The sequence below is a fragment of the Myotis daubentonii genome, chromosome 16 (assembly GCF_963259705.1).
Source record: "Myotis daubentonii chromosome 16, mMyoDau2.1, whole genome shotgun sequence".
Lineage (NCBI taxonomy): Eukaryota > Metazoa > Chordata > Mammalia > Chiroptera > Vespertilionidae > Myotis > Myotis daubentonii.
In genome coordinates, this window is record NC_081855.1 from 33,582,018 (window position 1) to 33,606,375 (window position 24,358).

General features: G+C 39.0%; 1 protein-coding gene across 1 annotated transcript; it reads left to right on the plus strand.

Moving 5' to 3' along the window:
• Positions 1-466: 466 nt before the first annotated feature.
• LOC132219302 (leucine-rich repeat-containing protein 37B-like) lies at positions 467-24,175 on the plus strand. The gene is made up of 13 exons (XM_059671672.1): positions 467-883; positions 1,178-1,752; positions 3,842-3,913; positions 7,425-7,496; positions 10,543-10,614; positions 11,690-11,770; positions 13,275-13,346; positions 13,971-14,045; positions 16,711-16,826; positions 18,600-18,731; positions 18,990-19,117; positions 19,915-20,013; positions 23,831-24,175. The coding sequence occupies exons 1-13, from the start codon at positions 467-469 to the stop codon at positions 23,870-23,872; spliced, it is 1,953 nt and encodes a 650-aa protein (XP_059527655.1). The 3' UTR covers positions 23,873-24,175.
• Positions 24,176-24,358: the final 183 nt, after the last annotated feature.

Below are 24,358 nucleotides of genomic sequence, written 5' to 3' on the forward strand. Positions count from 1 at the left end.
AAGCTCCCTCTTCTGTAGGCACTTCAGCCCAAGAATAATCAAGATCGCCTAAATCAAGGTTAGAACTTGAGGTGGGGGAGGGTGCTTGGTTGCTAAGGGGCACGTGCAGGACAGGCTGCCAATTGTGACATGGCTGCCAATTGTGACATGGCTACAAATTGTTGGGCTCCTGCTCAGCGTGGGTACTTGCATCCCATTTATCTGGGTTGCGTGTTCGTGCCCCAGTATTTTGGATCGCTCCTTGTGCTCCAGTCTCTTGGATCGCTTATTGTGCTCCATTCTTTTGGATCACCTGTTGTGGCCCAGTCTTCTGGGTCACTCTCCTTGCCCCATTCCCCTTGGTGGCTCACTGTGCCCCGGACCTCTGCCTGTCATGTCCGGGCTGCACATGTGGGCCCCACGGTTCCTGTTCCTATGGCAGCTGTTGTGGCTGCAGGTCCAGGCAGCTCCGATTCCGGAGTTGGCCATGGACTCTAGCCTGCTGACCTCCATCCCCCTGGGGCGCACCAAGCCCTGGTCTTGGGATCACGAGGCAGCAGACTCACTTCCTGATTCGGGTGAAGATGAGCATCACCTCTTGCCAATCGGTGAAAAAGATGTGGATCTGGGGGTTTTAAAAACTTCAGAGCCCCCTGAGAAGATGGCATCATCTGAGCAGGAGTCCCCATCTCTGTCTACTTTGGAGGCTGCGGCTACAGCCCTGCAACAGACTGCGGCTCCTCCAAAGCCCTCTGAGGTGCCGTTTGTACAGCAAGCGCCGGTTCAGGCTCAGTGGCCAACCATTCCACCTGTGGACCTGGGAATCACCATCACTCCTGAACACAGTGTGGGGGCTGCGGCTACAGCCCTGCAGCAGACTGCAGCTCCTCCAAAGCCCTCTGAGGTGCCGGTAGAACAGCAAGCGCCGGTTCAGGCTCAGTGGCCACCCATTCCACCTGTGGACCTGGGAATCACCATCACTCCTGAACACAGTGTGGGGGCTGCGGCTACAGCCCTGCAGCAGACTGCAGCTCCTCCAAAGCACCCTGCGGTGACACTTCCACGTCCAGACAGTGTTCAGGCTCCTCAGGCAACCTTTCCACCTGTGGACCTGGAGCTCACCATCACTCCAGAGTCTACGGTGGAGACTGGTGCTGCAGCCCTGCAACAGACTACAGTTCCTGCAAAGCCCTCTGAGGTGACACTTCCACCGACAGAGACTGTTCAGGCTCCTCAGGCAACCTTTCCACCTGTGGACCTGGAGCTCACCATCACTCCAGAGTCTATGGTGGAGACTGGTGCTACAGCCCTGCAACAGAAAACAGCTCCTGCAAAGCCCTCTGAGGTGACACTTCCACCAACAGAGACTGTTCAGGCTCCTCAGGCAACCTTTCCACCTGTGGACCTGGAGCTCACCATCACTCCAGAGTCTACAGTGGAGACTGGTACTACAGCCCTGCAGCAGAAAACAGCTCCTGCAAAGCACCCTGAGGTGACACTTCAACATCCAGAACTTGTTCAGGTTCAGCAGGCAGCTTTTTCTGAAGTCACAGCCACAGTTCTATCGTTTAACCTGGAAGTTACCATAACTCAGCCACCAGCGTCATCAGAGACAGTTCCTCCAATGACTGAACAGAGTGCCACCGTGAACATATGTGAGCTCTGCTCCTGCAGTAATGGGACACTGTCATGTATTGGTTTTGGCTCCAAGCGGAGGCTCAACAGAGTGCCAGTACCAGAGCCCAGCACCTATAATGGCACCTTCACCATCTTGTAAGTATTGCCTTTCCTCATTTGCTCTCTGCATCCTGGCTGACATGGCAGCCTTTTCCTTGAGGTCTTCCTCATCTCCCCCAAACCATGTTGAATGACTTGGTTTTTATCTTTGTTTGACAGCTATTCTTTATCTTTGTTCTCCTTAATACTATTGTTCCCCCTTATTGAGTCTTTTTCTTGTAATTGCCCATATTATTTTTCCAAATTTTTAGCCCTAGCACTTCATTCCTTAACCTCTACTGGCCTCCCACTTTTGCTCCATTCTCTTTACAGCAACATGGCCCTCTCCCAGACTTATTGGTGGTGATACAACAAAGTGGTTAGGAGTAGAGATTCTACAGCCAGAGTGACTGGGTTTGAACCCAGTATGCCTATATTAGTGTTGAGACTCAGTTTCCTCACCTGTAAAATGAAGATTATATAGTTACCGTTACATAGGATTGTTGTGAGTTTTTGAAGAGTTAATTGTGTGTGTGTGTGTGTGTGTGTGTGTGTGTGTGTGTAAAGTACTTACTCAATTTCCTAACATATGTCTGTGTTGGCTATTATTATTTGATCCCTCCGTCACATCTAGAACTTATGTTTGCCCTCTGGCTTTCTATATAAATGACCCATTATTGTTCCCAGCCCAGGTCTAAGTACTGTGGGAGTCACAGAAGTATGACTTTGTCTATGGAACATGACAGTGGTAGGGGGGAATTAAGGAATATACATAAAAGAGGAGGAGATATATAATTAAGTTCTAAAAGAAATACAGGCCAGAGGTGCTATAATACAGCAGAATCTGTAGTTATTGGTGTATGCAAGTCAGGGAAAGCTGCATGGATAACCCAGAACTTTAGCTGGGACTTAAAGGGAGGCTATGGTTTGGGAAAATAGTGAGTACAATAGGGCAAAGGCATGGCTACAGGAATGATCATGACTTAATAGACCAGTCTGGTTATAAAGAATTGGTTTAGGCAGTAGTGAAACATATGATGATGACAACCTTGACTATTAGATCTAGGGGTTTGGAAGTTACACTGATATAAGGAGAACTATTGAAAGTTTTCAAGTAAGAGAGACAGATGAGTAAAAACAAACAAAAAAAAGATTTATTTTAGATTGCATAGGCAGAGTTATCTAGAAAGGAAATCTTGAATCAGGGAGACCAAGTAGAATACTCTAGGAGTCCATTGAGAAGGCACTGAATCAAAGTGTTGTGATAGGAGGAGAAAGATACTCCTCAGAACACTATAAAGGACGAACTGGCAAGCATTACTGACTGACTGGAGTGAGGGATGGATGTACAGGAAAGAGAAAGATCAAATATGACCCTGGAAAATTTCTGTCCTGGATGATGAGAAGAATGATGGTGGTATGACAGGTGGACATACAGCAGTTGTGAAAGAGAGCCAGTTTGAGGAGGTGAGCTCAGTTTGGGCTTCTTTCATTGGTGAGCATACACAAGAAAGCTTCTGCTTGAGTGGAGATGTCCACTAGGCAGGGGGGCAGACAGATATCTGACTTTTTCTGACCTTCCTGAAAAATACGTAAACTGAATAGGTAAGTTGTTGCTGAGGGAAGAGGACAAAGCTAAAGATTCAAAGTCATCACAGAATTAGTGTTTGAAACTGAACCTCAGGAATTAAACAGGTTCTTTTAAACACTTGTAATTCATAAACACATTCTCACTGTTTGTGGTTGTTTTTTTTTTTTAAAAAAATACACTTTTATTGATTTCAGAGAGGAAGGGAGAGGGAGAGAGAGAATGATGAGGTCAATGATGAGATCAATGATGAGAATCATTGATCTGCTGCTTACTTCTCGCCCCCTACTGGGGATGGAGCCATAACCCAGGCATGTGCCTTTGACCAGAATTGAGCCTGGGACCCTTGAGTCCACAAGCTGATGCTCTATCCACTGAGCAAAACCAAGTGGAGCTCACATTATACCTTTATTAATTGTGCAAACTGGAAAGCTGACAGATGTGGAAATTAGAAAGCTTGTGTTTCCTGCATTTGAATATCAAGGTTGCAACGATTGTTTTACTTATTCTGTTCATTCGTTTCTTACCTATTCAATAATATTAACTGTTTCTTTGCAGAAACTTGCAAGGAAACGCTATTTCTTACATTGGTAAAGATACCTGGAAGTCATACCATTTGGTTGAGAAACTGTGAGTATATCCTCTCCATAGGTGAATTTAAAAAAACTAACTGCATTGTAAGAACTTCTTGGTCCAGAATTTTGAGGTCAGTAGCTCTGAGAAAAGGTATTTCCTACTCTGTGTCCCAAATCAAGTCTATTGATTGCAATTCTGTTCATTTTAAAAAATTATATTTGGTAGGTCCTATTTATAATCACAGTCAATTTAAACTTATTTTCTATTATAATAAGCAACACATGATTATTTTTTTAATATATAAAAATTAGATAGCAGATATAGTGAAAACCCTGGTTGTGTCCTTATCCCCACCCTCAGGTGACTGCTACTCTATGTTTATTATATTTCCTTACATATCCTTATCAGTGCATTTGCCTACATATATATTTACAGATAGCAAAATAGGTATGTTATGTGATTTTCATATCTTTTTTTACATGATTGATAACATCCTACCTCTTGATTCTTTCACCTCATAATATATCTTACACATGTTTCCTTCTTGTTAGAGAGAGGGTTACCCAATTCATTTAAACTATTTCATAATATTCCATAGTTTAATAATCCCCCTATTGATGGATATTTAGATTATGCCCAGTTTTCTTGTTACATGTATTTGATGCAACATACATTCTTGTACATGCATCTTTGGGACCATGGGCTGGTATTTATGTACAATAGATATTTAGAAATGGAATTATTGGGATGAAACTATATTGATACAGCATTTAATTGCCCTTAAAGAAATTATGCCAACTTATACTCCAGTAAGTGGGCAACTACAGTATTTATTTTCTTCTATCCTTCCACCACTAAATAGTCTCCATTTCTTTGGCTGATCTAATGGGTGAATAAAGGCAGTCCCACCTAAGTTTGAATTTTTCTAATTACTTGTGAATTCAGATACTTTTATTTATTTATTGAGCATTTGTTTCTTAAAAATAATTTTTTATTGATTTCAGAAAGGAAGAGGGAGAGAGAGAGAGATAGAAACATCCATGATGAGAGAGAATCCATTGATCGGCTGCCTTCTGCACACTCCACACCAGGCATTGAGCCCGCAACCTGGGCATATACCTCTACTGGGAATCAACCGTGACCTCTTGCTTCATAGGTTGACATTCACACACTGAGCCATGCTGGCCAGGCAGGTTTGAAGATTTCTAAGTCAGCTTGAGATTTATACCTTGGAAAGAAGAGGTTCCTAACTTAGAGTCAATGGACCCCCCACTGCACCGTTTCTTACCATTTTTCTCCCAAATATCTTTGGTTATCTGCAGAAGCCTATATTCTTGAGGACTATATTTTAAAAGATGTATAAGTTAAGATATATATGAAAATAAAGGAAATCTATTATCAAAATGCATATTTAAAAACATTTTTTATTTTCCTATGATTATTCTTTTTTTAATCCTCACCTGAGGATATTTTCCCTTTGATTTTTAGAGAGAGTGTAAGAGAGAGGTAAAGACCGACAGAAATATCAGTGTGAGAGAGACACACTGATTGGTTGCTTCCTGCATGAGCCCCAAGCAGGGCTTGGGCTGGGCAAGAGCCTGCAACCCAAAGTATATGCCCCTGACCAGAATTGAACCTGGGACCTTAGGTCCATAGGCAGACATTCTATCCACTGAGCCAAACCAGCTAGGGCTAAAATATTTTAAAAAATAGATTTTTGAAAGGCCAGCCAGCGTGGCTCAGTGGTTGAGTGTCAGCCTATGAACCTCGAAGTCATGGTGGGATTCCCATTAAGGATACATGCCCGGTTCCAGGCTCAACCCCCAGTGGGCTGTGCAGGAGGAAGCTGATCAATGATTCTCTCTCATCATTGATGTTTCTCTCTCTCTCTCTACCTCTTCCTTCCTCTGTAAAAAAAAATAATAGTATATTTTTAAATTAAAGCAATAAAAATATAACTGAAAATACTTCTCTTTTTTACGTTTTTCTTTAATCCTTGTCCGAAGATATTTTTTCCATGAATATTTTTCAGAGAGAGTGGAAAGAGGGAAAGAGAGAGAGAGAGAGAGAGAGAGAGAGAGAGAGAGAGAGAGAGAGATGAGAAAGAGATATCGATTGACTGCCGCCTGCTGGTTTGGGGTGAGGGATTGAACCTACCACCAAGGTATGTGCCCTAGACTGGGAATCGAACCCATGACCTTTTGGTTTGTTGGTCAACACTCTAACCACTAAGCAAAACCAGCCATGGCAAATCTTTTCCTCTTATAAGTAACACAAGCTATAGTGGTTGATCTAATAACTATTATAACTTCAATGTAGTGATGAGAATAAATGTTATTTTGAGATATCTGCAACAAATATCTTATATGAAAACATCTGTGATTTTATTGGAGACCCAATGAAGTACTATACTGTTAATCTAGTATGGTTTGTTGCCTACATTCACAATGCAGGGCAATGCTAATTTTTGGTAGAGGTTTGTGAAAATAGAGATGTAATTTTATGTCCCATTCAGGTTTGGCCCCCTGAATTCAATCCATACAATGCTATTCACTGACTCTGGCCTGAAGGGGTAATCAGCAAATGGAAATTACATGCACACTTTTGCATGTATTCAAGAAAGTGCAGTTTTCTAGGGAAAGGGTCCATAACTTTTATGAAATTCTCACAGGGCTCTTGTCTCCAAAGATTAATAGTCACAAATGTAGGGGAGAAGACAGACAGTTCTTTGGCTGTAAAGCTGTGCTTACTCTCATGAGTGATAGTAAATGGATGATTTGTTTTTAATAAAAGTAGTAGACTGAAAATGATGTTTGTCATTTTCTGAAATCGTGGAAAAAGTATTTATGGAATATCTGCTATGTGCCAGGAACTGTTTTATGTGCCAGAATTACATGCCCAAGAACAAAGTAGACAAGTTACTCCATTTTTCAAGGGGTTTACAAGTATATAATATGAAAATGAATACCTATATATGTATAGGTATATAGCCTAATAAGCAAGTTGTCCCCATGGGAATTCTACTGGGAGACTGATGGCTTGCTAAGATGTGCGCTGACCATCAGGGGGTGGTGCGAAACGAAGGAAGGTCCCGGCCAGCAGCGAGCAACCAGGGAAGGGAGGCCCCGGCCAGGCAGCCGGAAGGTCTCAGTTAGCCCTGATCACCAGCCAGGTATATCGACCCTACCCTGTGCATGAATTTTGTGCACTAGGCCTATATTGTGTGTGTGTGTATACAGTGGACACACACACACACACACACACACACACACACACACACATATATGTATTAAGTAGGTACATATCATTTCAAATATTGGTAAGTTCTTTGGAAAGAAAGCAAGCTGAGTAAAGAAAGTGAATCAATTTTAGAATGCTATGTTGTTTGCAAAAGAGGACGGGAGAAGAAAGGTTTGAAAAGAAAAACATTATCTTCCTTCAATTAAATAAAAATTAGGGTATTTCACGGGCACCATTATCCGGGTTTCCCCATATATATTTCTGTGCAGTAAATAGTTGTAGTTATTTTGCATTTTGATCCAGAAATAACCTTTTCATTTTTCAGAAATCTCAGTGCAAATAATTTGAGAGAATTACGTAAAGATTCATTTGAAGGCCTGGTTTCCCTCCACTATTTGTAAGTTAATTGTATTTACTTATGAGATTATAGTTATATTATGTATAAAATAAATAAGGGGTTCAAATGAAAAAATGTCTACAATTTCTTCCAGCAATAAAATTCTACAATTCCATAAGTCTGTGTAGCTCATCTCTAGCATTTAATATCTCCTATGCATTTTCAGTTTTCAGTTTTGTCCTCTAGACAAAATATTGATAGGAAAAACTCTTCAGTTATGGAGTAAAAGTGGTGATGAGGTCTGAGTAATGATACACACCCATATGAGCCTTGTTGTATAAGGGTTTATATACCCTCTGCTTATATTTATACTTTGTTTAGGGCCCATGAATCAAATTGGGCCTATGATTGATCATTTCTGTTTTTTAATTTAAATTCTTTATTTTTTAAAGTATTACATAAGTATCCTTTTCCCCCCATTTACCTCTCCCCGGCCGCCTCCCTCCACCCCCAGATTGTTTGTTTCTTACAGCACATAAGTTAAGAAGGATTTTCACACTTTTAAAGGGCTTTGAAACAAAAGAAACAAAGAAGAATATGCAAGACAGACTATTTGTGGCCTGCAAAGCCTAAAATATTTACTGTCTGAACTTTACATAAAAGGTTTCAAAATGTTGATTTAGTCAAATGAGAGGAATTTAGCCTAACCTCAAATTGCCTCCTATAGGACAAGAAACTATAAAGCATTTACATTAATTTGAATGCCATTAACCCATAATTTTTTGATAATTAAATCTAAATTAGATTAACATTTACAATTAAATGTTTTAGCAGATGACTTATGTAAACAATATTATTAAGAACATATTAAATGACGAAGAGAGCAGACTGGTGTTGAGGATTTCAATGCAGGAATTATTATACCAATACTAAAAGTAAATGTTTAAAATGATGGTTAAGTGGTATTGTTAGAAATGTCTCCACTAAGTAAGTATATCAGAAATGCCCCTAACTTCACTAATTACAAAATAAAAATCTCTTCAGCCTCCTTGCCAAGGAAGAAATGCTTGCCTAGTATCCTATTTACTTAGAAACAGGGAGATGTTCTTTACTATAAAAACTCGACTATGATTCTTTGTCCATGGCACCCAGAGCTGTGTGTGTCATTAATCCTTATTAGGCTAATTAATGATGCTATTTAGCAAATGGATTCTTTCTGCAAATATGGAAGTCTTCAGGCAAGTAGGTATAAAGAGCCTCACATGACACTAAAAATAGTCATTTGTATTATTAAACATTTCAAGCTTCAGAGGGACATCCACTTTTATATTGGTCTTCTTGCTATCTCGCTTTCAAACTTTCCATACAGTTTGGAGGAAATAAAATGAAGTAAATAACTGCTCAATAGGTTAGGTCGTTCATTAATTCTACTGTGAAATACTTTGTAAGCTACCTATTTCATGCTAGCATAAAATATTCCCATCCATTAAAAAATGCCAATCAATAAGCAAGCTAAAACAGAACATGCCAAGCACTGTACCTAGAACTATAGGCACAAGATAGGTATGTCAGGGTTCCTACCCTTCAGATGATTCATGCTCTCATAGGGAAAATAAACATATCAACTCAAACCGTAGAGCACAAGTACTAAATGGAAGACTATGTGCTGCAGTGGCACACAAGAGGGAGCCATGAAATAATAAAACTACATTTGTTTTAAAAATCATTTTTCTCTCTACTTCCCAGCTATTTGTTTATTTGATAAATATTTCAGTTTGCACGTGTTCTCATGTCAGTAGACAATGCTGATGAGCAAGACCCAGTCCATACTTTAAGGAGTTTATACTCAGAGGAGATAGGATGCAAAAATAACTCTACTAAAATTTTGTAAGAAATGAATATATAAATTGGTTTTGGTCACAGCAGAGGGAAAAAAGACTTTACATTGGATCAGCAAAGATGTCAGTAGAGCAATGCTGTTTGAACACAACCTTGAAGGGCTTTTGGGGATCAATGGACAGACATCTTGAGTAGAATAAGCTTGAAAAAGGAGCCTGGGAAAATATACCTTGAGTAGCTGTAGAGTACACGTAGGCGGAGGAGGAGATTAGAGCCAGATCTTCTGGAGTTTTGAATACCAAGTCCCAAGTTATCACAGCATTGCTCGAGGAGAAGCTTTAGCCTACAACAGAATCACTTGGAGGGCTTGTTAAAACTCAAGCTACCATTAGTTACTAATTCACTCGATCCATAGTTAGACTGAGAATTTCAATCTTTAATAAGTTCCCAAGTGATACTGACTGGTATTTAAGAACCACTGCTGGAGTGTTAATCCGGTGACTGTGTGCAGGATGGTTTAGCAAAGGGGAGGTTATAGATGGAAACACCAGTCAGAAGACAGAAAAGTGAGGAGAAAAGTGAGGGACTAAAGTGGAATCAATGGAAATAAGACAGTCAATTATAGACAAGGGATGGTGTCTTCAAATAAAAATCCAGCACCATGTTGTGTTCTGTTGTCAGACCACTGTACAACTGAAGCCATTAAATACATGGGTATTAAAACAATGTATAATAAGAAATGAATTTCTATTAGTATAATAGAATGTATCATTAGTTCTACGTTCTGTATTAGTTCAAAGTTCTGTATTATTTAGAGCAGTCACTTCCTTTAAGTTATGTGAAAAGGCATCTTTTATTTCTTCTGGTATTGAATTTGTCTAAAAAACAGAAGTAAACCAGGGAGATGTGAGACTATTTTTTTTGGGTTAGAAATTTATAAATGTACATGAAGATATAAACTTTGAGCTCATAATCTAAATTTGATGAGACCACAAAGGGTCTTCTAATCATTTCTTCTGCTTTTGGAAGAAATACTTTCAAAATGTATCAAGATCTATAGTTGTATGTTGTATTTAAGAAGATCCTGATGGTGAGACTTATGAGTGAGGGCAGTAAAATGGGTTCTGGATGGTTCAAATCACAATTCTTACGGTTTTCAGTTTAGACTAAACCTGTGCATTCAATATTATTCTAACCTATACCAGTTATTCCTACTAATTAGATACTAATAAGTAATTAAACACTATTTTTCTTTTACTTTTTCTAGGGACTTGTCCTGCAATAAAATAGAATTTATTGAAAAGAATGCATTTGATTCACTACCTCTTTTACAATATATGTAAGTTTAAATATAACCTCATTGTGTTTAGGCATTTCATAAAACATAATTGTAAACCTTTTTGTTATTTATTCTGAAGTAAGATTAAAATTTTATTACTAGAAAACTACTAAAGTTATGTAGCTAATCCCATTTGTCTCTAGCATAGATTAGTATGAGAATTCTGTCACATTCAGAATGAACCATTCTATCTGCACAGCAAAAGAAACCATCAACAAAACAACAAGAAAGCCCACTGCATGGGAGAACATATTTGCCAATGATTTTTCCAATAAGGGTATAATCTCCAAAATTTACAGAGAAGTCATACACCTTAACAAAAGGAAGATAAATAATCCAACAAAAATGGGCAACAGGTCTAAATAGAGACTTTTTGAAAGAGGACATACAGATGGCCCAGTGACATATGAAAACATGTTCAAAGTCACTAAGCATCGGAGATATGCAAATCAAAACAATAATGAGATAACATTTCAGACCTATCAGAATGGCTATCATCAACCAATCAACAAATGACAAGTACTGGTGAGAATGTGGAGGAAAAGGAACCCTCCTGCACTGCTGATGCGAATGCAGACTGGTTTAGCCACTGTGGAAGACAGTATGGGGTTTCTTCAAAAAGTTAAATACAGAATGAACCATTCTTTAGCAGTGGTTCTCAACCAGGGTGATTTTGCACCAATTGACCCTTGGCAATAGCCAAAAAGAGTTGTAGTTGTCAGAACTGTAGATTTGCTACTGCCATCTAGTGGCCGAGGCCAGAATTATTGTTCAAGGCAAAGGACAGTTCCCCATAATAAAGAATTACCAAAATGTCAATAGTGTTGAGGTTGTGTAGCTTTATTTCAGAGAAATATAGATCAGTTTAAAAGAAGCATTTTTTTTGTATCTAATGCACCACATGTATAAACATGAAAGCATAAACCATAAGCAAATATCTCCCATAGTAAGAATTTTAGTAATAGAGGGAGAATTGAGGTTGTTTTATCATATATTAATTAGAATCTCTGCTAAAGGGTAAGTGATCTGAAAGAATATTTTTCTCTTCTTTTGCTCTTGTCTTTTTTTTAAATAGAAATCTTGGTTGCAATTTAATCACAAAGGTGAACTTTGGAACATTTCAGACCTGGCATGGAATGCAGCTGTTACACAAGTTGTAAGTGAAATAGAAGATGAACACATGTAAAAAGCTATGTGTAAAAACTTCATACAGTGATTGGTTGGCTGGGTATAAGCTCAGTTTGAACTCGAAAAGAATGGCTTAAGAGCCATTCTTTTTTTTTTCTTTTTTAAATGAGGAAACTAAGGTACAAAGAGTCCCAGAGACTTGTTTAACTGACATATGCCATGCTCTGCTTTCCCAGAACTGACCTTTGGCATGGGCTTCTTTGTTTTCAAGAATTGGGGGGGGGGGGCGGGCGGAGGGGTGGTAATAGTGAATTGAGAGGAAAATTTATTTCAGCACTGGGAATAAAAGTTTGTGTCAATTAAGAAATTTATTTATTTGATTGATATGTAATCAAAACATTGTTTATTTTTTAAACAAACATCCATTAAATTCCTAGTAAATGTCAGGCACTAATAGTCAAGAAATTGACAAGTAAATAGGTGATTCCAATCATTATAAGAAAGACTGTGATGCAAGAATACACATGGGAGTATGTGATAGGAGCATGGCTTTCACCAGTTCCTCTTACATCTATCCCATTTGTGGCTCCAAAACTGAAGAATTAGGTCTATTTTTCTATTTAACTTGATGGTTTACACTGGAATTTAAAAAATTTCTGGAGATGAAAGAAAAGCACCTTGAATTATGAGGACATTGGAAATGGTATTTCCTTGCCCTGTCAGGCTTGGCTCCATGGATAGAGCGTCGGCCTGCGTACTGAAGGGTCCCAGGTTAAATACTGGCCAAGGGCACATGCCTGGGTTGCAGGCTTGATCCCCAGTAGTGGGTGTGCAAGAGAAAACATATCAATGATTCTCTCATCATTGATGTTTCTATCTCTCTCTCTCCCTTCCTCTCTGAAATGAATAAAGAAATATTGAAAAAAAGAAAAAAGAAATGGTATTTTCTGTAGAGCAGGAGCTTCCTATCAGCATAGTCAATAATGGGGTTTTCAATCTGAAAGGTTCTTCAGTATATTTTTCTTAGCTATCCACTTCTTTCCTCTTTTTTTTTTTTTTTTTTTTACTTTCTCTTCTCCACTTTATCATTCAGAGACACGGGTAGTTCCCCAATTAAGAATCCTTTATAGCCCTGGCCTGTGTTATACAGTGGTTGGAGCATTGGCCCATACAACAAGGGGTGGGGGGTTCAATGCCTGGTCAAGGGCACATAGCTGAGTTGGAGGTTCTATTCCTGGCCCTCATTGGGTCATGTGGTGGAGGCAACCAACCGATGCGTCTCTCTCACATCGAAGTGATGTTGTTTTTTGTCTCTCTCTCTCACTCTCTCTAAAAAAAGTAGTGGAAAAAATATCTTCAGGTGAGATTAACAACAACAAAAGAGAATGCTTTACAGATTCTAAGGGTGATCTCTGGGAATAGACAGAAAATGTTTTTTTTCAACCTTCACGTTTTGAACCAACAAAATGTATATAAACTTTCATAGCAGTTATTAAAAATGCAGACAATTTTAATTCTATTGCATTTTCCAGAATTCTACATGAAAATCCTCTGATGACTGTTCAAGATCCATATCTTTTTAATTTGCCAGCATTGAAATATTTGTAAGTATTGCAACAATTTCATGGCTCATGAGATGATTTCTGTTCTTACTTTTATCAAAGATGAACAATTTTGCATTTTGACAAAATCTCATAATTTAAATTTTAACTGGGTTATTCTCAAAAATTATTTCACGTCACAGAAAAGTGATTAAAAAAATGTACAAGGGCAAAAACAGCTAGCAGAGGAAGGGAGCAGTGTTGAAAAACACATTCGGACATGAAACATGTAGATGCATGTAGAAATACCATGGATCTCAGAAAGAAAACAGGAATAAGTTGTACATTCTGTGCTTTTTTAAAAGAGTGATCACATAGTGGTTGGAACAGAGAATGAGAAGTAGGATGATGGTAACACAAAAACAAAATAACCCATTGTACTGTTCACCAAAGTCATTAATTTGATGATGCAAAGACATTAATTTGATGATGCAATACATTTATTTTCTTGAAGAAGAGCTTTCTAAAATGATTATCTATGGAAAATAAACTAAAGTACCCGGAATTATGGAGCTGGCTTGACAGAGAAGCCAGAATTTAGGTAAACAGATGTTGTTAAGTGTCTTTTTAAGAATAGAAGTTTTGACTTTGGGTTCATATCATGCATGTTTGGTCTTTCTCCTTCAGAGACATGGGAACAACACAAGTGACTTTGACAACACTTGATAACATTCTCATGACAGCCCCTGAATTAGAGAAACTGTAAGTTCATTTTTCTTATATTTATTTTCACTTAGTTCTTATGATTTGCCTTTTTATTTTCTTAAGTCAGGTTTATTGAGGTATAATTTGTATTTAATATAATTCTCTCTTTTAAAGTGTACAGTTTAGTGAGTTCTGATAAATGTGTAGTCTTGATAAATGTACCACCATCACATTAGAGATCCAGAACACTTTTATCATCCCCACGGGGCCCCTCATCTTTCTTTCTTTTCTTTTTAAAAATGTATTTCTTTATTGATTTCAGAGAGTAAGGGAGGAGAGAGAGATAGAAACATCAATGATGAGAGAGAATCATTGATTGGCTGCCTCCTGCAAACCCCTTACTGGGGAATGAGCCCACAACCCCGACATGTGCCCTTGGCCAGAATCGAACCTGGGATCCTTCAGTCCACAGGCTGATGTTCTATCCACTGAGCCAAGCTGGCTAGGGTCCCCTCATATTTCTTTGCAGTCAGTTCCTCCTCCCAGCTCCAGCCCCTATCAAGCACCGGTCTGATTTTTTATTGTTATAGTCCTGCCTTTTACAGAGTGTCTTATAAATGAAATCATGTAGAGCAAGTTTGTCAAACTCAAAGGCTAACACGGTCCAAATAAATGAGGCATGTGGCTGTGGGCTGTGAGTTTGACATGCTTGATGTAGTGTAGCTTTTTGTGTTGGCTTCTTTCATGTAGTATGATCCTTTTGAGATCCATCTTAGTTGTTGCATCTATCAGTAGTACATTTCTTTTTTTATTGCTGTGTAGTGTTCCAATTGTGTGTATATACTCGTTTGTTTCTGTAGTTATCAGGTAATGGATATTTGAGCTGTTTCTAGTTTTTTGGCTATTATGAATAAAGATCCTAAAAATACTCACGTGCAAGTCTTTGTGTGAACATACGTTTTCATTGCTTTGGAGTAAGATACCTAAGGGTGGGGTTGCTGCATTATATGCTGAGTGCATATCTAACTAGTAAAGAAACTGCTAAACTGTGTTCTAAAGTGGTTGTACCATCTCGCCTTCCCACCAGCGGTAGATGAGAGTTGCACTTGCTCCACATTTTCACCTGATCTTTATATTTCTGTTTGATTTTTTAAATTAGCCTTTCTAGTAGGAATGCATTTGTATTGCAGTGTGATTTTAACTTGCATTTCTCTAATAGGTGATGGTGTGGAATGTCTATGTGAAAATATATTTTTCAATGGAGTGTCTGTTCAAATCCATTTTAATTTGACATATATCTTACTGTTGAGTTTTAAGAGTGTTTTATATAAAGTCCTTTCTGTAAGACATGTGTTTACTAAATATCTTTTCCAAGGTTGTACCTTCTATTAAACTTATCACTGAAGAACAGAAGTTTTTAAAAATATACATTTTTATTTATTTTAGAGAGGCAGAGGCAGAGTGAGAGAGAGAGAGAGATAGAAACCTCAATGATGAGAGAATCATTGATCAGCTGCTTCCTGCATGTAACCTACTGGGGATTGAGCCTGCATCCGGGCCTGTGCCCTGACACGGACTCCAACAGAGACCTCTTGGTTCATACCTCAATTCTCAATCTCTAAACTACACCAGCAGGCTGGACTGTTTTTCTGTTAGTTTGTTTTTGTTTTTTAATACTCACAAGGAAATATTTTTCCTATTGGTTTTTAGTGAGGGGGGAAGGGAGGAAGAGAGTGGGACAAATGGGAGAGAGAGAGAGAGAGATATCAATGTGAGGGAGACATATCAATTGGTTGATTGGTTGCCTCCTGCACACCACAAAGCCATCATTACAATCAAACTGTCTATAACCTCAAAAAGCTGCATCATGTCCCTTTTATAATTCTTCCCTCCAATTCCTCCTTGCCCTCCCCAATTCCTGTGCAAACACTGATCTTCTTTGTGTTACTATAGGTTAGTTTGCATTTTCTAGAATTTTATATAAATGAAATCATATAGTTCCTACTCTTTTCTAACTGGCCTCCTTTAGTCACCTGATTATTTTAAGAACAGAGGCTCAGTGCATGAAAATCGTGCAATGGGGTCAGTGGGCGGGGGAGTTTCTCTCAGCCCAGATCTTGGTGGATGCCCAATGATGGCTCCATATAGGTAGTGGGCCTAAGCTATCACTTGGATATCCTTAGCATTGCTGTGAAGGCAGGAGTGGCTCCCGCCACCACCACCGCTGTGCTCACCGGCCATGAGCCCAGCTTCTGGCTGAGAGGCGTTCTCTCTGTGGGAGCGCACTGATCACCAGGGGGAAGCTCCTATGTTGAGTGTCTACCCCCGGGTGGTCAGTGCACATCATACCAACTGGTCGTTCTGTCGTTTGGTCGATTTGCATATTAGCCTTTATTATATAGGATTAGTCCATGTTGTTTTGCCTATCAATCATTCATTTCTTTTTATTGCTGAATAGTATTCCATTAAGAACGGATATATCAGTATTTTTCAACATTGATGACTATTTGAGTTGTTCCAATTTTTGACTATTATAAATAAAGCTATTGTGAATATTTATGTACAAGTCTGTTTATGGAAATATACTTCAATTTCTCTTGATAAGTGCCTGAAAGTGGAATGGCTATGTCATACAGTAGGTGTATGTTTAAGTTTTAAAAAACAACTATTTTCCAAGTAACTCCTTTGTCACTAATATAATTCTGTATGTTTCCATTTATAGCATCTTACCTAACCATTTGGCCTGCTGCCTCTGCCAATTTAAAAATAATATTGAGGCTGTTGCCAAGACAGTCAAACTGCATTGTGAGACCGAATGTGTGACCGACACACCTTGTGGTGAGTCTCAATTGCCTGATGATAAACTTTTGAATTTTTATTTTGTTTTCATTTTTTATTTGTAATCAATGACGATACATTTTTAGGCAAATAAAGTAACTGTATCATTTTTATTCATTTAATCAGAGTTCAACTCCAAAATTTTAAGAACTACTCTTTGCTAAAAGTCAGGTGAAGGGAAGGGTATTTCCATTAATGGCCACATCATGTGTGTTGTGCTCTCTGCTGGGTGCTTTTCCTCCAAATGAGAACTTGTTCATTAGTGTGTCACAGTTTATAAACTCTTTTGTATGCATCAGGTTTCAATTATCCTTTGCAGTGTAGACATTTTTATTTCGTTTGTTTTTGCAAAGTTTATGAAAAGAGTACAAATGATGCTGTTTTATTTGGAACCTGAGAGTTTTGGATCCATCACCAGAAGCTGCTACCCAGCCCCTCTAAGGCATGGGAGGGCTCTTTCTTTTTAGACTGTGCAACTCTGACCTTCCTCTGAAGCACAAGGTGTTCTATCCACCAAACAGTCGTGTGCTTTTAAGTATTTTTCTACACATTAGGTTTATTGGCAGCTACTTGATAACTTCCCAAATGTTCTTCATGCCTAGATAGCTTAAATACAAGTTTCTATCAGTGATTTGTGCTACTGATATAAAGTCAGTGTTGCTTATTTTTCAAATCAATGTTTTGACCAATGATATTACTCCCTTTTGCCCCAACAATGAGCAGAACAGGCATTTTAATCTCCTTTTTAGGTGAATGAAAACAAGACCAGAAGGGGCTGAGAGCTGTCATCTAGTGCCCAGGTCTCCAGCTCCCAGTTTGGGGCTCTCCGCAAGCCCTTGCTCTTTCCCAGGACTTTACCTCCTTCTCTCACCCTTATCACCACCAGCAATACTTTTAATTCTTCTGAAAATTCTTGTGTACCAGCTGCACAATGGCACACTTGACCTTCACACAGAATCTTTGGATGGTTCCCCAAGTACAGCTAAAAATATAAGAAATGACATGAAATGATAGCAAAGTAGGCATCTGACAAAAGTTATTTTTCCCTTATGTAATTTAGAACCCCAAGTATTATTCCATAGATTTATTGAACATTCCACAGTGGTACACAACCTGGCAAGTTTCTTAATGTACATCCCAGATTCCTGCCTAAATCTTAAGCACAGAGTGAGGGTAGCCATATTGTTTTTTCTGCATAGAGCCCTCTGTTATGGGGCTGGCATATTTGGAGGCAGGGCCGAAGTGAGGAATCGGTGGGTTAGTGGAGAATTGTGTGTCCAGATGAGGACTGTTAGCCGTGTGTGTTAATCGTGGTCATCTGTGATGGTAGCAAGAACACAAGCATCCTGAAGAGTGGAGAGAGGAAGGCTCAAGCCCCCTCTGCATCTGAAGCAGGACAGGATGGGGTGCGTGAATGTGAGGAGTCACAGTAGATTTGCAGAGTGTCTAACTGAGTGGGTCTTCCAGCCCTGGCTTTTCTCCAGGAACCGGCAGTTGGCCCTTGGGGACCAATGGAATAATCCTAAATATAGTCACGATATGTCATGCTATGGAATGTTCTAAGTAAATAATCACTTAAAAAAAGACACAGTTTCTCCTTTTGTTGTGTCAACAATCATAGATGTAAGTTGGGGTTTATTTTTCGCCTCTCCAAATGGCACTCAAATATTTGCTGATTCCCTATATATTGGTCTGGGATATATGGTTGTGGACTGACAAATAGCTGTCCCATGAGTCTTTCAATATCAAATGTGATATCTTCTTTTTTGACAGATGAAGAACTCATAATAGAAGGACCACTAATGAACACAATTCAGGGCCGGCAGAACAGCACCACTGAGCTGACCATTGAGCCAGAGAGGGCATCCTCTATCAAAAGTAGCGACACTTCCTCATCCCTTATGAGTGAGCAGCTAGACTTTAATGATAAAAGTGATGTTAATAGTGCACTAAAATTACCAATTGCCTTATTTCTTGGAGGGAAATCTAGAAGATATAGAATCAACTTTATTACCATTCATTAAACTGCCTCTTTCTAATGTAAAAGATGCAGATATGTCCCTGAATCATCTGAAAAACAACAGAAGGAATCCTTCTCTTAAACCTGAACTTAACCATTCAAGTTTCAAAAATTAACCGAGGAAACTCTATTTTCTGGAATAGGCCTTCTGATGAGACTGCTCACTGAGCAGGAGGAAGTAAAGATATCCAACGCAGACTGGGATGCGGAACAATGGAAAAATGAGTGGATGCATGCCCTCAGGAAGCAGGAAGAGAAGGTGACTAATGAGGTAAGGACAGGTCCTGAAACACCTGACCTGGACTTTTAGGCAGTTTAGGACAGAGATGGCGAACCTATGACACGCATGTCAGAGGTGACATGCGAACTCATGTTTTGGGTTGATTTTTCTTTGTTAAATGGCATTTAAATATATAAAATACATATCAAAAATATAAATCTTTGTTTTACTATGGTTGCAAATATCAAAAAATTTCTATATGTGACACAGCACAAGAGTTCAGTTAGGGTTTTTCAAAATGCTGACACGCCGAGCTCAGAAGGTTCGCCATCACTGGTTTAGGACATGCCATGAAGGTACCCAGGTAGGAAGACCAGGAGCACCTCCTCTCAATCGTGTCTTGATCACGTGACTTTGGCTTAGACAGTGATCTTCCATTTAGCTCATTTAGAGATTTGTGCCACTGTTCCTAGGGTAGATGAGAAGAGGACCTAAATTCCAAGATAAAAAATTGTACAAGAAAATGCTAATGATCAGATTACATAACACATTAGATGTGCTACGTTCTTTAAGAACATATAAGATTTGGTATGTTGCTTAAGAACCATGTGGAAAGGCGGGGTTTTAGAGCAGTAGTTAAGAATAGTAAGCAATTCATTAGAATAGGCTAGAGAATGGTTAGTTTTTATGCTTTCCATATCTTTGTGGGTTTTTTTTTAAGGTTGTTGTTCTTGTTCTTGTTCTTCTTCTCCTCCCTCTCCTCCCCTTCCTCCTCCTCCTCCTCCCCCTGCCTCTCCCCCTTTCCTTCTTCCTCTCCCTCCTCTTCCTCTTCCTCCTCCTTCTTCTAGGTCAGACAAGAAGTGCTAAGATATAAGAACGAAGTCATCATTGCAACACCTGTGATTGCTGTAACAACGTTTTATTTTATAGTTTTCTGTCACATTGTGGTAAGACAACAGTTAATTCAGGTTTCCAATATATAGTCCATCTTTGAGGAGGTTCAGAACCCACAACCTGAAAATCAAAGCCACTGTCCTGTCTATTCCTACTTGATACTCTTCTTTAGTCATGAGCACTGAGATATGCTTCATTCTTTTTTTATTACAAATTATATTCCAGGGATGTTTAAAGGAAGCCCACTCCCAGAAATCTCTGTGAAAATGAAATCAAGATAACACGCCATTAGACCATTTTTTAAATATATATTTTTATTGATTTCAGAGAGGAAGGGAGAGGGAGAGAGAGATAGAAACATCAATGATGGGCTGCCTCCTGCAAGCCCCTTATTGGGAGCAAGCCCGCAACCCAGGCATGTGCCCTTTACTGGAATCGACCCTGGGACCCTTCAGTCCACAGGCCAACGCTCTATCCACTGAGCCAAACCAGCCACTAGACTATTTGGAAACTTAAGTTTGATAGGCCAGAATTGATATGATAGCAAAATTTCTTCAACTCAAAATGAACGAGGTTGAGTCGATGTACTCACCAATTACTCTCTTCCTGATTTCCTTCTTTGTTGGATAAAATGAGGAGAGATATAGAATCTCCAACCTCATGGAGCTATGTCACCCTAGCAGATGGGACATGGCATAATGATAAAAGTGTGATCTTGTCAATTCTTAAGGTATACTTAGCAGCTTTCTTCTCCAGTGTGTAAGGCATGGTGTTAGTAGGTTCAGTTAAAACACTGCAGCCTAAATCCTGCCTCAGGTTTCTCTAAAGCATGGCATGTTGGAGTCAGCTGTTCCCAGAACTTGTCTGTGTCCCTTTTGTTCAATTACATAATGGTGTACTTTCCCTACAGGCAGATTGCTGACATTAAAAGAATGATTTAATAAGCTGACGATCTTGACTCTACCCCATAAATCCAACATAATATATTTTATTTACCCTTTCAACAGTCATGGCAGCCCTCCATTCCAGCCAAAGCCACCCCTCACCATAACCTAGCCACACCAGGCCCATTCCCACTTTTTTGTGTGCCTTTGCCCATCTAAAATTCCCTTCTTTGCTCTCCCTGGGGAAGTCCTGTGACTACCTCAAAAGCCACCTCAGGTTCATCTTTCTTCATGAAGCTTTCCCAGAGTCTTCCAGCCATGCTGTTCCTAGTTTTTTTGTGAGCTGTGTCACTATTTTTCTTTGAGGTAATAGTAAGGCATTCGCCTCCCCTGAGAACTTAAAAATATGGTAAACTATTTTTTAAAATGTGCCTCCCCAAGAGAGAAATACCTAAATGAACACATCATGGAGCAGAGCAGAGATGTGTAAACACCAAGTGGTTTCAAACCTATGTGTTCCTAAGACTTTTGAATGTCACATTTTAATATTCTAATCTGTGGAAGAAAATGAAAAATGGGAATAGAAAAGCCACCTAATTATTTGAGAGGGAAAATAATAGCAAATGTATATTCTCATCTTAAACAAACATATTTACGTAAATATAAAAAAATAGAACCTGTATAAATACTAGAAGAAAATAGAAGCAATGTATTTATAATCTGATGGTGGGAAACAGCTTTTTGAGGCCGATACCACAGGCAGAAACTTTGATAGATTTGACCACCTTGTCTGTGACACCATTAGCAAACTTAGCACTGGTTGATGCCAAGCACAGATGAAGATTTTTCCATATACATATTGAGTGATTCAATCCCCACAATCCTGTGAGGAAGATAGTACCACCTTCTTCCATAGATGGAGATGGACTTAAGTTCCCAGTGGCAAAGTCAAAAGCAGGACCCTGTTTTGCCTGGCTGCGAAGTCCATGCTTCTTACCCCACTGTTCTGTCTCCTTAAAGACAAAAAACACAGGCCATGGCCGCTGTTGCTCAGTAGTTAGAGCATAAGTCCAAGCACTGAAGGGTCCCAGGTTGATTCCAGGACAAGGGTGGGTACCTGGGTTGCAGGGCACCTGCCATGCAGGAAGCAACCAGTTGATGTGCCTCTGTCACATTCCTATTTCTCTCTTTCTTCCCTCCTGCCCGCTCCCTTCCTCTCTCTCTGAAAAACAATGGAAAAAATATCCTTAGGTGAGGATTAACAACAACAAAAAAGAACACTGGGGAATATTTGAAACATTGAAATTCAATGAAAGCCACTAACGATTTAAGTTATTTAATGTAAAAAGAGTTCCATAAATCAACAGGAAAAAGACAATCCAGGGTGGAAGAGGGCAAGGGCTGTGAAGAGTAGGCTGTGTGTAGACAGTCTATCACCATATCTGTCGATCTTCTCTTGGTTTATGGGGTGTGGATTCTATTAGCGAGGTCTTTGACCTCTCACAGTATGAAAGTCTGATATTTTCTTCTAGTCCTTTTTATAATATTTGGGTTTTTTTCCCTCAAATTAAAAAAACAACTATCATTGGTTTTATTTGCTTTTCCTGTGGTTGACTGTTATTCCCCTACATGAAAATCCAATTGTCTTAAAATGTTTTATTGAAGATCTCATTCTTTCTTCACTGATCTGAAATCTACCTTTCTGTGGACTGTATTCTGTTGACCCAGTTATCTTTGTTTTGTACCAGTAGAACTATCAGTAGCAGTATCAATATATGGATAGATAGATAGATAGATAGATAGATATAGATATAGATATAGATATAGATATAGATATATACATATATCTATCTATTTATCTATATATCTATATCTATATCTATCTATATCTATCTATCTATCTATCTATCTATCTATCTATCTATCTATCTATAGCTTGGAGGGAGGAGGCGAGATGGAGAGAAAGATAGAAACATCAATGATGAGAGAAAAATTTATCATCTGCCTCTTGCACATCCCCTGCTAGGGATCAAGCCTGCAACCCAGGAATGTGCCCTTGAACAGAATGGAACCCAGGAGGCTACAGTCTGCAGGCCAACGCTCTATCCAATGAGCCAAACTGGCTAGGGCCTGTGTCACTATATAATTCCAGTTCCATTTTAAATTCCTTTTTGGCAGTTAAACTCCTCCTTTTTGAACTTTTCCATACATTTCATTGCATATTTTCTCTACCAAATGTCAGTTGGTCAGTTTATGTTTAAAAATTATCTTGGAATTTGAATAGGATTGCATTGCATTTGTAGATTAAGGAGAATTGGCATCTTTACTACCTTCTAGGAACATGGTACCTCACTTTGTGTATTCGTTCTAAAGTCCTTCAGAAGAGTTTGAATGGGTCTTGCACATTTTTTGTTAAGTTTATTCCTTTATACAGTTTATTGATATTGTAAATGGACTCTTTCATTTTTTTATTAGTTATTTGTGGTATGTAGGAAAGCCATTGAGATTTGCATGTCTTGATTTAGCCATCTTACTGAATAAAATTTTAATCTATGCTCCTGGGCTTTTTAGGTTGTGCATTATCTCACGTGCAAATATGTTTTGTCTCTGTCCTTCCAGCACTTCATTTTTCCTATTAAATTTATTAGGACCTCCTCAACAATGATGAATAGTATCAGTAATAACAGGCATCCTACTCTTGTTCTTGACCTAAAACAAACCTGCTGTGTAGGTTTCTGGTAGGCACTTTCATTTTCTTTTCTACTTCTAAGAGTTTTTATTGGGAATTATCTACTGAATGTTATCTGAAACAGCCAATAAAATGCATTGCCAGCTGCATGCAGGGTCCCAAGTTTGGACTATGGAAGAGTCAAAGGACCAGACCGAGTTTCTGTCCTCAAAAAATTTACCGTCTCACTTAAAAGAGAAGGAATAAAGCTTTAGAGGTCGTTGTGCTGAATAATCATGATGTTTTCTTCCAAAATAGATTTTTCGGGGGAAGATACATAAATGGGGAAGCTCAAGGTAAATATGGATCTGGTGATTTTTAAAGTAGAATTTTATAAGGAGAGGAACTTCCTCTTTCTGTAAGCGGCCAGAGGTGACCTCGGAAAATGGCTCATTATTCACTTGAGTCAGAAAACCCCACAAAATCATGAAAGTCAAGAGATTTAAACCTTTGTGTTCACTTTAAGGACACTCGTGAAACTACACAGGTCATCAAGGGTACGCATATCTGAAAACCACCAAGCATCGAAGGATGTCATTTTATAGAAGCAATGTGTGCCATTCTGTCATTACAGTGGTGGAGTTGGTAGGCGTGCTCAGGCCAAAAAGAGGGTCTGGGTGCAGGTTGGTGACCCCAAAGAGTGCTGAATTTTTGCTGCTGTTGACATCAAAAAACCATTGTAAAGAATTTGGGTTTATTTGAGCCAAACTGGCAACATATGCTGGGAAGTAGAACCTCTAGGAATTGAGGTAATGCTCCAAAGAATGGCGGGTTACATCTGTATTT

Excerpts from the sequence above, each read along its gene's own strand:
- LOC132219302 (XM_059671672.1), top strand. The coding sequence starts at position 467 with ATGGACTCTAGCCTGCTGACCTCCATCCCCCTGGGGCGCACCAAGCCC. Across the intron at positions 884-1,177 it reads CTCCTCCAAAGCCCTCTGAG|GTGACACTTCCACCGACAGA; the intron begins GTGCCGGTAGAA and ends AAGCCCTCTGAG. Across the intron at positions 19,118-19,914 it reads AAGAGAAGGTGACTAATGAG|GTCAGACAAGAAGTGCTAAG; the intron begins GTAAGGACAGGT and ends TCCTTCTTCTAG.